The following is a 14819-nucleotide window of genomic DNA, read 5'->3' as shown; positions in this document are numbered from 1 at the left end:
ACAATAAATGTTTACGTTTAGGCACACCTGCAATCGTCACACTTTTTCTGTTACAAACTGACCCCGGCCCCCACCAGAGAAGGGAAAAGTTATGTGGCCCTCACAGGAAAAAGTTTGGGGACCCCTGCTGTAGATGAACAACAATTTATTGAACTGGAACTTTGAGACACATGAGCACTGGGATTGATATAATGTTCTCTCTTCCACTCCTCTCCTATCTCATCCTGTCCTCTTCTCTCCACACCTCCCCTCTCGTGTCTGCTCCTGTCTTCTCTTCCTACTCTTCTCAACTCCTCTCCACTCTTCTCCCTTTTCCTCCGTCGGCGTCCTCTACTCTCTTATCCTCCTCTTCTTCTCCTCTTTCATCTTCGCCCCTCTTCTCTTCCTCCTCCCTCTTTCCTTCTGTGCCTTCCTGGCTCCTCCCCCTCTCCACTCCTCTTCCTCCTCTCTACAGTCTGAAGATCTGAATGGTCATGATCAATGATTTTTCAAAAATGTCTCACCCCAAATGTTCCTATTATTAGTATCATTTATTTAACGGGAAAATAAATGAAAAATCACAAAATAGTTAAAAGTAGAACAAGACTAAACTGGCCATGTCAACTAGTATAGAAGTAATGTCACAGCCTAATGTGAAAATGTATTGGTAGTTAGCTAGCACCCCTAAATGTGGTGAATAACACCGTTTTAGGAAAAGTCAATGAGTGAAATAGTACATATGGGGATCAAACATAGTTCTAGTATTTTAAAAGCAAGGTCAAAATTACCTCAACAATTCTAGTGTAAGCTGCTAGCTAGCAATATTGCACTGCTTAAAGTCCATATCACCAGGTTGCCGGCTGCATCAATTCCAACATCAATATACCAGATATGATGCCAAGAGCATGCTCTACAACATGGGATCATCCATTTCTATCTACACTAAAAGCTGTTCACATGTAAAGGGTTTTTATAAACTCATCTTAATTATGTGCTCAATAGTTTCATTTGATTACTATTTTACACATCATCCAATAACATTTTCCAGGACAACTGTTTCAATTTCCATGTAAGTGTTCACTTTTGCTCAGTTTCCATGACTTTTCCATATCTGGAAAATGAAAAAATAAATTCCATGTTTTCCATGTTTTCCAGGTACCGTGGGAACCATGAGTTTATCCTGTTAATTTCGAGACATTCAATCACCTTTTTTGTATCTCTCCTCCACTATATTGTATATAGTATTAAAATTACCTATAGAATGTGCACTGTCTGTGTTGTTTGTGATGTGCTGTGTTTTTGTGAATGATTTTAATTAATTGTCGGGTGTTGTCAATAAAGTTGTATTATTCTATAATTATATGCAAGTAAAGTAAAACGACTGACTCATGTGTCAGACAGGGCGTGTCCGAGACTCCACCCATTACATGATTGACGCGTTGTCAAGAGCCAAATGAGACGAATTAACCAATGGGATCAGGGCATTACTTGACTGATTAGTTTTTAACCAGTCACGTTGCTCTGCGTCAGAATGAAGGCGGGCTCAGACGGTTGCCTGGCTGGACACGCGCAGCAGGTTCGAGCTGGAGTGTTGCTGTCTGTCTGCCCGACGCTACTTCTTATAACAAGTTGTTGACGGCGCCGAACAACACAACCATGACTTCCACTAACATGTTCCAAGGACTGGAGAGTAATTCAAAGCCAAGTTCAAGGTAAATAATATCTTGCGCGGGCAACTTAATCAGGTTATGAACACTGCTAACATTGCAATATGTTCAGTTTAGGAGCAGTCGCCCGGGCTCTCAGCTAATCATGTTTTAGCTAACGTTGGCTAACGTTACTAGCTTTTTAACGTTAGCTCTCTTGTTTTGATGCTACGTCTTCTGTTATATTCGGCAACACCACCGTTCCGCGTCCACTGCAACCGTTTAGCATACACTGTTCTGGCTTGTCTTCTTGTGTGTGACGTTAGTTTATCAACTTGTACTTGTCTCGTCTGAGCGAGGAAAGTTGATTTCAGCAGAGTCACAGCTCTGCTCGCCTCCTCACTGCGCCCCCCGCGGCCAGGGACGGCAGGTACAAGCTGCTAAACCGTTTCATAGTAAAGAAATTAACAGTTAAAATGGGTTGCTCACCAGTGACCTACCCCTCTTTTGTTCCACGAGTATTTAATGTTTGGCCATAGAAGAAAATGAAACTCTTTCAAAGGGCAACATACATGGGTAATACTTTTTTTTAAATATTTCCTGATAAAGATGCAGGTGCCAGGGGCAACACCTTGGGCACTGTTTCAGACTTAAAAATAAAAATAAAAAAGCAGAGGAAACATGACTGTGCATAAAATTTCCCTTCAAGCATCTCATGCAGTGCATTTCAACGATGTCATCTAATTGCATTCTCTTAACACTTTGGCTGCCATGAAACGTCATTGCCGGCCATGCTCAAGTTGCCGGAGGACGCTGTACAGCGTCCTTATATCAATATTTCAAAAATCTGCGATCGGATTCATATGTCCCCTCCGCTGGCCTGAGATCCACCAGCAGGACCCACTGAGCTCTCTGGCGGTTCAGGAGCGCCATCTGGTGGCCGATCGGCGCAATCGCTTAACAGGATGTGCCATAGAGGTTGTGCTAGACGTCCGTATTACTTCCGGGCACTCGCTATAGGTCCCGGGACTCTGGCTCGTCACGCTACACAGTGATCGATTGCCAATAACTCGATAAACAACATGATTTGGACGTATATACCATTATACAAGCTGGAGATGGACCGGGTAAATTTACATCCCATAATGATAGAATTTCTACTCTACGATGATCGCCCAACGGCGCGCGGACACTGGGGTGAGTTTTAGCGTGTAACGTTACCGTCTTCGATACTAACTGCTATTATCAACATTTGACCCACATTAGATGATTGGTATAACGCTGCCCACGGAATTATAAACGCCCCCTAGCCCATCCGGTCAACATCAGATGACGTGTAGTAACTTCTAGAAGTACGTCTAGTTGGAATTTTTTATATCGCGCTGATTGCCATAAAACTATTGCATCATCAATATAATGCATTTGGGGCTATAGATCACGTTCTGTAGAAAGCTGCAGAAAGAGATGAAAACATACTTATACATTAGACCATACTTTACTATGAATATGTGAATGAAAAAGTTTAACGTTGCTACACAATGAACAATACATATAGGACTTTGAATGGGCCCTAATAATGGCAATGGAGCAATAGAATTTAAAAAGTTATAGCCATGCAAAGAAGGGGTACTTCTCCATAGACAAATAGAGCCGGCAACCTATGGTATATCATGAATTTAACCCAAGGCAACCAAAGTGTTAACTTTGAGAGCTTGTTGTAACTCAGAACTAAAAGGGGTCACAGAGGGATGGAGGACGGAGGAAGTTCCGAACGGAAGCCTCGCTCCTCTGTAAACCTTTGGAATGGACCCGTGGTCTGGCTGGCGTGACGTTACTAGTATAATTTCATGTGTTCCTTTTTGTGTTGAGAAACTTTGCACTGTGCCACATCCTCAGGATTCTATACAGTCCAATGGGTCAAGTGTTTCAGCCTTCAATTACTATGATGCATGTTCCTTCTCCAAAACAGGACGCTTGCAGTATAATGATTATGTCTTCTTCATATGTTCTGAGGAAATGGTTGCAAACCGTACGGTACATATCAAACATTATAATTCGTTTTTCATATGCTTCATATGCTTTGTGACATCGAAGTTACCATGTTACATGTAGCAGCATACAACATCACAAAGACGCATCTGATTATGCTGTGAGTTACTATTTTGGACATGCATCATCATTTTTGGTTGCCTCATTGCATGGAGGGGAGAGGAGGGGAGAGGCAGCTGTGGGGATGTTTTGAATAACAATGATGAGGGAACAAAAACGGTTAACAGAAGGACTGCATCACTTCACTTGTGTCGCTTATCTTAAAATGTCTATATAAATGCTTCTGAAGGGGTAAAACACTGGTATGGCAGCTATTACTGTACTCTTGTATTACTAGGACATATTTCACATAGTACAGAGGTATTTTAAGAACATTTATTGTGCAAAACTGCAATAGAAAAATGCAAAACCTTTTCTCAAGTTACTTCCATCTCTAAAAAACACTTTTTTCATGAAATACAATCAAATCAAGCGGCACAAAGTGAAAATAAAAACCACTGCAGGACAGGAGGTTTCTTTCCTTCAAACAACTCAAACACAATAAAACTCCAACATGTAACTTTAGTGTACATGTTTGACAACGTAGAGCGTGATGTAATAGGTTTGAGGTTTGAGCGTCCTAAGTTGCAACACACAGAGTTGGAAACGAGAGCAGCCCGATGGATAGAGCGATATAAGAAAGAAACGAATAGCCAATAAATGTGAAGTTATCTTTGAACCTCTTGTCAATATAAGTTTGGCATCCAACCAGAGTGCAAATGTAACATTAATATACAATTAACAAGGTGGTTAAACTGGGTTCAAAATATACAAATTAGTACCACTGAGTGCTGATCAGATGACTGTACAGACAGTGGGGGTGACACTAGTGGCTCAGGACGTAGAGTGGTTTTCTGGTAGGTTCCCGGTTCGATTCCCACTCCTCCCGACAGCGTGTCGAAGTGTCCTTGAGCAAGACACTTAACCCTTCCTTAACTGCTCCCGATGAGCAGGTTGGCACCTTGCATGCCCACAGCCCGGGTGAATACTCTGTTCTGATTGGCCATCAGCTGGTGGCCTGGCTGGGTGAATACTCTGTTCCGATTGGCCGGCTGTGTGTGAATGGGTCAATGTGAGGCATAAGATGTAAAGCGCTTTGGATAAAAGATGTATCGATGCAGTCCATTTACATTCAAATCATGGCACAATGAAGTATGACGTATTATTAGTGATGCACCGATGTGAAAATTGTGGCAGATACCGATAACAGATATTAACCCTTTCTCTGCCACGCTTATATCCATCCTTATACCGTCCTCTGCCAGCTCTATTTGTCTATGGACATGTTCCCCTTCTTTGCAGGGCTATAACTTTTTAAATTGTATTGCTAAATTGACATTACTATGGCCTAACAAAATTAATAGTTGGTTTCAGGTTGGTTGTCAGTTTGGCCATGGGTAGGTAGGGAATTTATTTTATTTTTTATTTTATTCTTTCCCACGGCGACTATGGATAGGGAATTTCTTTATTTAATTAAAATGTTCACAACAACATGGATGCATGTACTCTGCCAGCATGTTTAATATCCATAATACTAAATGTTTGACTAAGATTTCTATGAAACTTTATTCTAAATTTTTATTTTTTTTTTTATTTTTTTTTTGTATATAATTCTTTTTTAAAAACTCATAAAATATATTGGGTCGCACCTAAATCGGCAGGGTCGGTCGGCAACCTGAAACCAACTATTAATTTTGTTAGGCCTATGGCCCATTCAACGTCAAGTATCTATCGTTTAGGATGTAGCAACGTTTTACTTTTTCATTCACATATTCATACTAAAATACGGTCTAAAGTATAAATATGTTATCGTTTTCTGCAGCATTCTGCAGAACGTGAGTTATAGCCCTAAATACATATATTAGATCATCAAATGTAGTTTGATACTGATTGACGTCAGATAAAAGATTTCAATTGTACAAGGTCCTACACGTCATGCCTCATCATCTGCTGGTGACCGGAGGGGGGGGGGGGGTTATAAGTCCGTGGCTGACGTTAAATAATTTATTTAGTATGGGTGATGTTGATCGGAGCAGTGTGTATGCATAATAATAATCAAACACGCTGAAACTCACCGCAGCTTCCTCGTAGCGTTGGGCGATCAGCGTGGAGCAGAAAGTTCGCTATTATGGGATGTTGATATATGCGATCCATTTCCAGGTTGTATAATACTATATACGTCCAAATCATGTTTTTTATCGAGTTATTGGCAACGGATCGCTATCCAGTGTATCAAGCTGGAGTCCCGCTAGCGCTAGCGAGTGGCCGGACGAAATATGGGTAAGCACCACTTCCGGCGCGTCACTTCCGGTTTTGGCAATTCGCCGATCGGCCACCAGATGGCGGTCTTGAACCGTTCGAGAGTTGAGAGGAGATCAACAGCAAGTCTCAAGTCTCCGTGGGTGAAATATGATTGCCATGACAGATTTTTGAAATATTGATCTCAAAGACGCTGTACGACGTCATTGGCAGATTACGCATGGCGAGGAATGACGTCTAAAGTCGTCCTTGCCGATTAAAGGGTTAATATTCAGGGTTCGTACGGGTGCTGGAAATCCTTGAAAATGCTTGTATTTCAATGTGCTGTTTTCAAGGTTTTAAATGTGCTTGAATTGTGTATAAAGTGCTGGAAAGTTATTGAAATTGTAATTGCATTTTATACTTTAATAATAAATCGCTATCTGACTGAATAGTTTGGTTTTTAGACAAAGAAATAAAATAAGTCGGAGCGACTCGCGAGCCTATTTTGCGTTCGCCTTTCATGCAAAATGAAATGTGGCTCGGCCCCACCCCGTAGTGTTTTTACCTGTGCCATGAGAACAGCGTGCATGTGTGTGTGGCCAAAATGCCGGGAGGCTGCCGTTTTAATGAGCTCTGGCTCGGAGATATCAAATATAATTCAGAGGAGAACATCCTCGAGTAGCCGTGTGCAAAATATGCAGAAAGGACTTGAAGGTTTTTACCATGGGGATTGGGGGAGTCTGCACGTTCGAGCCACGTTGAAAGGTGAGCCACTGAGCCATGGGTGTTATTAACGTGTCTCGGCCTGGCTCGCCAGGTAACTAAGTTCGAGACTACAAGTGCTCCACAGTCCACACCTGTCTCTAGGCCTGCCACGATAACACATTTTGCTGGGCGATTAATTGCCCCCGAAAATATCGCGATAAGCGATATTATTGCGACCGGTTAGAGAATTTTTTTTTTGAAATTTATTTCCCCAAACTTTTATTTTGAAGCCCACCGCTCCGTCTTTTCCGGTGTTTAGACTTTTATTTTGAAGCCCACCGACCGGACCGGAAGTATTTTGTGATTATCCTAAGCAGAAACTATGAGCCGACAACTTGGGCTAATGATATGATGTTTTTGAGCTAATGATAAAACAAATTGTTGGTGAACAACTAACTTTAGGTTAGTTTTAACGTTAGCTACTAACGTTAGATGCAGCTACTACAGGCAATCAACGATGAGGAGGAAGCGTCAAAGCAGTATATAATATAATAGCTGTGGTGCGTAAGCACTGCAGCACGACTCGAAACTACCGGAGTGTTATAATAAATGAATTCATGTTTAACTTGTCCCCGTGTCCAGTCCTTTGACTAGCCCCACCCGTTAATTGTAAACAATGATGCATGTAATTGTATTAACGTTATTCTGTGTTGTACTTGTAGCTATGCTATACGTTGTATTTCGTTTGTAGCTAATGTTGTTAGCATTGAATGAGCATCAACGAACGCTAGATCTTTAATCTTTATTTAGCAGTCCAGTTTCTCCGGGCAGTAGCGAGTAACTACTTGGGTCTAAAAATAGCTAACGTTACACTACAAATAATGCTACTTGGTTAAAAGGAGCAACACTATTGAGAAATGTCTATGTGGCGTTGCCCCACGGAGCTCCCGTGCTGTACTCTAGTAACGTCAGCGGCCCGCCTCCCAACACGGACAGTGACTGAGGGGCACTGGTTCCGCCTCATTAAAACAAACGCGCAAATAGCAATTAATCGCGCCCGTCAAAATCATTGCATTCATTTTAATTATCGCAGCAATTAATCGATTTATTGCTTATCGCGGCAGGCCTACCTGTCTCCGTAAATGTTTGTTATAAAAATACCACTTCAATAATCGAAATAGTCAAGTAACAGGCAAAATACACTAATGGAATTACAAACTCGTGTTTACCGGACTCTGTTTTTCACCGCAGTGTTGTAGCATGTAACGTTAGGCAAATCAACGTTAGCTAATTTCCTTTCATGTATTTCAAAACACGAAAACTTGTTGTGTATTGAAATGGTATTTTATTTTTATAACGGAACATTTACGGAGACTGGTGTGGAACTGGTGTGGAGCAGTTGTAGTCTGGAACGCAGTAACGTCTACCTGTATGTCGTGTATGTCATAAATGTTATGATGAATTGAAAATGGCGGACCCTGATGTAAACAAGACGAAAGTATTTCTCTGGTCTGCATCCCCTTAACAATTGTGTGTATTGAGCCATAGTGTATTGTACCCATTCTGCAATCTGTTAATAACGTTTTCAATCAAACGTGACGAGCCAGGCCAATTTTAGCATGTTTATTTATGGAATATGCAATCTAACAGCTAACGTGACCTTTACAGTTAATTACATGGATAATAATGTTAAGGTAGTTGGTTCATTCCAGGCCATCATTAGGCTCAGTCTAAAATTCATAGGCAGTAGCCTATAAATGAAAATGAAATATACATTTATAATATCATAATGATCCATTTAGATTAGATGTCAACATTAAACAATAAATACTCTTAAAGTTAAGTGCAACCAGTGAGATTAAATTAATAAAACACTTTGTTTTATTTATAACATGCTGCTCCTTTTTATTTAGGGAAGAAGCATCAAATTCTGATGAAAGCACGTCTAAATCCAGGTCCTGCATTAGTGGATTATTTCCAGCAGACAAGCAATGCAGCACAGCTACATCCACATCAACAACCAGCAGTGTAGTGAGAGCCAGAGCAGCCAGTGGAGGAGCTTGCAGTGGAGTTGCCCCTCTACCATCCCCAGGCTCATCCAAGAACCAGTCAACCAGCAACACCACAGGCACCATTAAATCATTTGTTACCTCTAATCCAACACTTCAAGCTGAAATATGCTGGGCAACAAAAGCTGTAACCAGCCACTATTCCTACCATTCATGTAATGACATGGGGGCCATGTTTCAAACAATGTTTCCTGACAGTGAGATAGCAAAGCAATTTACTTGTGGGGAGAATAAAGTGGCATACCTCACCACATTTGGGATAGCTCCTCATTTCTCTTCCCTGAAAACTTTATTAACAGATTGCAGAATGGGTACAATACAGTACGGCTCAATACACACAATTATTAAGGGGATGCAGACCAGAGCAATACTTTCGTCTTGTTTACATCAGGGTCCCCCATGTTCAATTCATCATGACATTTATGACACACGACATACTGCATAACACATCGGCTCAGCTATATATCAGTTATATATGATGCCAAGTCTACATAATTTTGGTTGTTTAGCACAATAACATCTGATTTAATGTGATGGAAGAAGTGAAATAATCATTTTGAGTAAATATTTAATTTACCACAGCCGCATAAGATGCTGGAAAATCTTAAATGCACCTTGAAAATGCTTGAAAAGTGCTTGCATTTTGCCTTGGAAAAGGTGTACAAACCCTGAATATTGCTGTTCTGGCCGATACAGATATTTACCGATGTCGATATCTCTGTATAGAAAACACTTTTATGATAATCAAATAAAGAGCTATTTTCCAAAACTCATATTTTTTTTACTTTTGTAACTTATTTTCAGAAATGACTGATATTTTGAAACTATTTAAGGCCAAAACATGTAAAGATTTTATTTATTTTTTTAATATCGGCCCTATCTTGATATCGGACCGATACCGATGTGTAAAAAAATTGCCATATCGGCCGATATTATATCGTGCATCGCTACGTATTATATAACACCATTTCATAACTGTATTGAAGGCCAGAGTCCTACTGCCTACAGTGAAGTGCACATACGGTGTATATCCTTCATGTTCTACATTAATTCTACCTACCTTCTAGGGCTGTCTTAAATACTTCGAAGCTTCGTTCGATGGCATGAGCTTCGGGAAAAAAAAGAAAATCGAAGTGTAAATTTTTCTTATGAAACTACTGTATATTTGTATGTCTCTAAATGTTTTGATGAATTGAAAATGGAGGACCCTTATCTAAAAAAGCCGAAAGTCTTTTTCTGGTCTTCATCCTCCAGTCCACTGAGCTGTACTGTATTGTACCCATTCTGCAATCTGTTAATAAAGTTTTCAATCAGACAAATGTATAGAAAAGCTTTTATTATAACTAAAGCAATTAATCTGCGTGATAATTAAAATGAATGCAATGATTTTGACGCGTGCGATTAATTGCTATTTGCGCGTTTGTTTTAATGAGTCGGAACCAGTGCCCCTTGTCAGTCACTCTCCGTGTGGGGGGCCGCTGGCCTAATACTACAGAGTACAGCACGGGAGCTCCGTGGGGCAGTAGCAACACCACATAGCTTAACTACATTTCTCAATAGTGTTACTCCTCTTAACACTATGTGGACCGTCCACGTATATATACGTGTTTCGATTTCATGCGCTGTGGACCAGAGCCACGAGTTGTTATTGTTTTATTCCATATTTATAACGCTATTAACGTCCGCGATCGAGATGCATGACCTACCCACATATTTGATTTTCGAAACATGCAATACCGGCCAGATCCGCTTAGGGGCGCCATCGCTCCACTGCAGTATCATTGAGGGCATTTGAAAAAAGAAAATCTTTTCACTGTATGTGGGCGTTTCATATGAGCCTCGGTTCCAAACGAAGACCCTCCATCTTTGATCACGTTACCGATCGCATATTTCAGCCTGGAATAATGGGATTTATGATTAGCCAATGGACATATCGATCTACCAGATTCAGATGACTAATGACTAAATGCTGCCGGCGATCACATGGCCTGACGGTAGGATACTATTCCCCTAAATTACAGCTGGATTGGACATTCACCGACATTGGCTACCTGAACGCACACTGTATTGCTAATCAATAATACTAATCGGCGTTCCCCGCCGCCCCCATTTCATCCATAGATGCTCTGTAATAGTCCGGATGCTACGCAGTTTGTTTTATTTCATTCGTGTATATATATACAGCAGAAATGGCGTTTGATATAAACGGCGCCAACGTTTAGCCTATTATCTAGCTTCCTGGAAAAAAGACGAGACGAAAAGCGCGATAAACCTTATATTCACGACGCTATAAAATGACAACCAACCGATGGATTTTTATTTTCTTTAAGCCATTATGAAGGCACGGTTTATGCACTTAAGTGACTGAGAATGGACAGATAGCAATAATATAAATTATATATATAGCTCTTAGAAAGTACATCGCCGCAAGACTGGTCGCCAAAGTGTTAACCAAGTAGCGATCTTTGTAATGTAGCTATTTTTAGACCCAAGTAGTTACTCGCTACTGCCCGGAGAAACTGGACTGCTAAATAAAGATTAAAGATCTAGCGTTGATGCTATCAACATTAGCTAAATAGCTAACAAACTAAATAAAACGTATAGCATAGCTACAACACAGAATAACGTTAATTCAATTACATGCATCATTGTTTACAATGAACGGGTGGGGCTAGTCAAAGGACTGGACACGGGGACAAGTTAAACATGAATTAATTTATTATAACAGGTAGTTTACTAGTTTCGAGTCGTGCCTACGCACCACAGGGCTATTCTATACGGCTTTGACACTTCCTCCTCATCGTTGATTGCCTGTAGTAGCTGCATCTAACGTTAGTAGCTAACGTTAAAACTAACCTAAAGTTAGTTGTTCACCAACAATCTCAACATTTGTTTTATCATTAGCTCAAAAACACGGAACCGGACGAGACAAGTTGTCCGCTCAATACGTTCTGCTAGATAATAACAACAATACTTCCGCTCCGGACCGGTGGGTGGGTTTCAAAATAAAAGTCTAAAACACCGGAAAAGACGTTTATTTTGTACAGCGTTTTCCTCCACGAGTACTCTAGTACATCATGTGATCAATCGATCTGGATTATTTTTGCCCATCCCTAGTTTATCCTGTGCTGAAGTCTCCATTCCAATAGAGATAGTATATATTTTGGTGTTTATTTGATTATTGTTTCACTGCCTTTTTATTTATTACGTTTCCACAGTTTTTTCCTCATACTTTATTAACATTTTGTACATGGTACCGCAAGGTACATTAATAATACATGTACATGTTAAAAGGATGACACAAAAAGCCAGACAGAGGGCATGTTTCCAGTTTCAGTTTGTTTTATTTTTTTTTGTCCACTTTTTCTCCCATTTTCTATATCTTTTTTTTCTCCCATCCCAATTTCGTATCATCCAATTCAACCCTCCCCTGTCACGGACGCTGTTTCTTGCCTCCCACAAGCCGGCTGCAATGTGGACTAAGTCATACATAGCACAAGTCCCCTCCGGTACTTGAGGTTACAGCAGTCGCATCTTTTCACCTGCGCAGCTCGATCTCTCAGTGGCGAGGAGTAACGCGTGGGAGGCTCACGCTGCCCCCGACACTTCCTGATTCTACTGCGCAGGCGCACCAACCGACCTGTAGGAGTCGCTGTCCACAATGCCCGATCCCCACCCATCAGTTTCCCACCCCCTAATACGGCCAATGTGTATTAGTACGGACGACCAGCTAAACTGAAAGCAAATGTGGAGCGCTGGGCTCGAACTGACAAGCCCAGCGTTTCCAGCATTTCATCGCGAGCGCCTTGCCCACTACGCCACGTAGCCGCCCCCAGTTTCAGTTTGTTTTATAATAAACAATCAAACTGAGCATTTTTTTATTTAGGATATTTCAAATGTCTTCCAATGTTAAAGGTTTATTGCACTTTGAAATGGTTTCCTTGCATTATTATGCTATTATATTAGTAAAAAAAATTAACAGGTTAATTGAAAACTTTTGGGAAATACATTTCTCAAAAAAAATAATCTCTCAAAACCGCAATAATATCGCTTATCGCAATATTTTCTGGGACAATTAATCGCCCAGCAAAATGTGTTATCGTGACGGGCCTAATTATAACCATATAACAAAAAATTATATTTATGAAAATGTTTTAGCCCTATGCTTGACTATTATTTTAGGCATGGCAACAAATACAATAATAATAATAAAATTAATAAATAAATAGGCTACACATCTCTCTTTTGTGTTACAAATTGTGCTCACCGATATGAACATAGGTCTCTTTACTTACTAAAAAAAAGGAAATATGTTTATGGTATTAATTCCACCATGCCATGTGTGTTTTTTATTTTATAATGCTCATGAGTCATGAGCATTATAAAAGTCTGAGTCATACAATACTCACTGGCTTTCATAACAGACTAACTTGTCTTGCTCAAGACTTGTTTATTAGTTTTAATAAGAGAGCACTATCTCTCTCAACCAAAGCAATGCAGGTAGACGGCAACAGAATTTTGATTGACAGTCGATTCTGCCAATTACGTCACACTGCTTGCACCCGCCTCTGCTGTTCTTACCACCAATCGGCAATCGCTTATTCGTTTTTTACTTCCGGGAAGTCCGCCATTGATTTGAGAGATCAACAACGAAGCTAATAACGCTAGCTCCCCACAGCCCACGAGTAGACTACCAGCGCTCCGCAGGAGTACTAAACGAGGCATAATGATTTTACTGCAACGAATGTTATAATAAAAGCTTTTCTATACATTTGTCTGATTGAAAACTTTAACAGATTGCAGAATGGGTACATTCTGTACGGGCTCTATGAGCAAAGGAAGGAAGTGAGAGATATGAATGAGTAATGCTTGCTATTAGGGATGCCCCGATCACGTTTTTTGCCACCGATACCGATCACCGATCGTCTTGAGCCATATCGGGCGATACCGATCCGATACCGATCGTTTTTGGTTTTATATATAATTATTAGGGCTGCAACTAATTACTATTTTGCTAGTCGACTAATCGAAAAACAATTATATATAAAAAAAAAAATATATATATATATATATAATTTTCTTTTTCACTACCTCTTTGTGAAAGTGGCTTCTCAGCTCTGGTCCAGCTGAAGACGGAGCAGAGGAACAGATTGGACAGATGGGAGAAAAATAGAAAAATGGGAGGAAAAGTAGATGCATCTTTTTTTTATTCGAATGTTGATTTAGAATTCGAATGTCAACATTATGATCGAAGCTTCGAAGCATTCGGTACAGCCCTATTGCTAACAACAAATGTATCTATCTAGCAGAGGGGAGGGCGAGTACTTACTGTGCCTGAGAGTTGAAGAGCCTGCTGAGGGGGATGCGTTCAAGAACAGCTAATCAAAATTGAGCTGCAGCTTCTATCAAATTAGTTTAACGCAATAGTATTTCCCATGGTCTTATTAGTTGCAGAAACATTTTAAGCGTGTAGTTGTTTAAACACTACATCCCTAGCCTTTATGTGCAGTTTTAACATAGCACTTTTCTCAAAACGCTCTTGACAGAGAAACTCTGATGGCTAAATCCCAGATTCCCAGTTAATTTCTACAATAATAATTTGTCCATCTTTAAATCCATTTGTCATGTCAGGACTGTCATCTAATATATAATTGTATTAGGGGTTTGCCATCGTATCGTTCCAGTATCATTATCAAGATATTTTAGCCTGGTATCATATCGAAGTCATAACTTTGGTTTCAAGTTCTTTATTTGTCAAATGCACCACAATACAGGGGGCATTTCAGGTAATGCCATTCTTGTATATATACAGTAGTTTCATAAAAAAAAATATATATTACAAAAGAAATATATTAAAAAAAATCAAATTAAAATTAAATTTTTTTGCCACAAATATCGGTATTGGCCGATTGTGTTAGTTGAACAATCGGTATTGGTGGCAAATTTTCATATCTGTGCATCCCTAGTTGTATTATTATAAATTTGTCATAGCAGAGGACCTAATTCGTTTGAGATACCATAAGTTACCTAGAAAACATTTTGATGAGTGAGACTGACGATCATAATCTAGAACTAAGTTATGCCATATTGT

At 40.0% G+C, this 14819-nt stretch overlaps 1 protein-coding gene across 2 annotated transcripts in view; it reads left to right on the top strand.

Annotated features, from left to right (window-relative positions):
- The first annotated feature begins 1560 nt into the window (after window positions 1-1560).
- Window positions 1561-14819, top strand: part of jpt2 (Jupiter microtubule associated homolog 2) — a 31366-nt gene continuing 18107 nt past the window's right edge. For both annotated transcript variants that reach the window (XM_084330867.1, XM_084330866.1), the window contains exon 1: window positions 1561-1691. In XM_084330867.1, the coding sequence (XP_084186993.1) occupies window positions 1636-1691 (56 nt within the window). In that variant the 5' untranslated portion in view covers window positions 1561-1635. The remainder of the gene's footprint in view (window positions 1692-14819) is intronic.

The sequence above is a fragment of the Notolepis coatsorum genome (genome assembly GCF_963971535.1).
Source record: "Notolepis coatsorum genome assembly, chromosome: 15".
Classification (NCBI taxonomy): domain Eukaryota; kingdom Metazoa; phylum Chordata; class Actinopteri; order Aulopiformes; family Paralepididae; genus Notolepis; species Notolepis coatsorum.
This window is presented reverse-complemented; position numbering and strand designations above follow the sequence as displayed.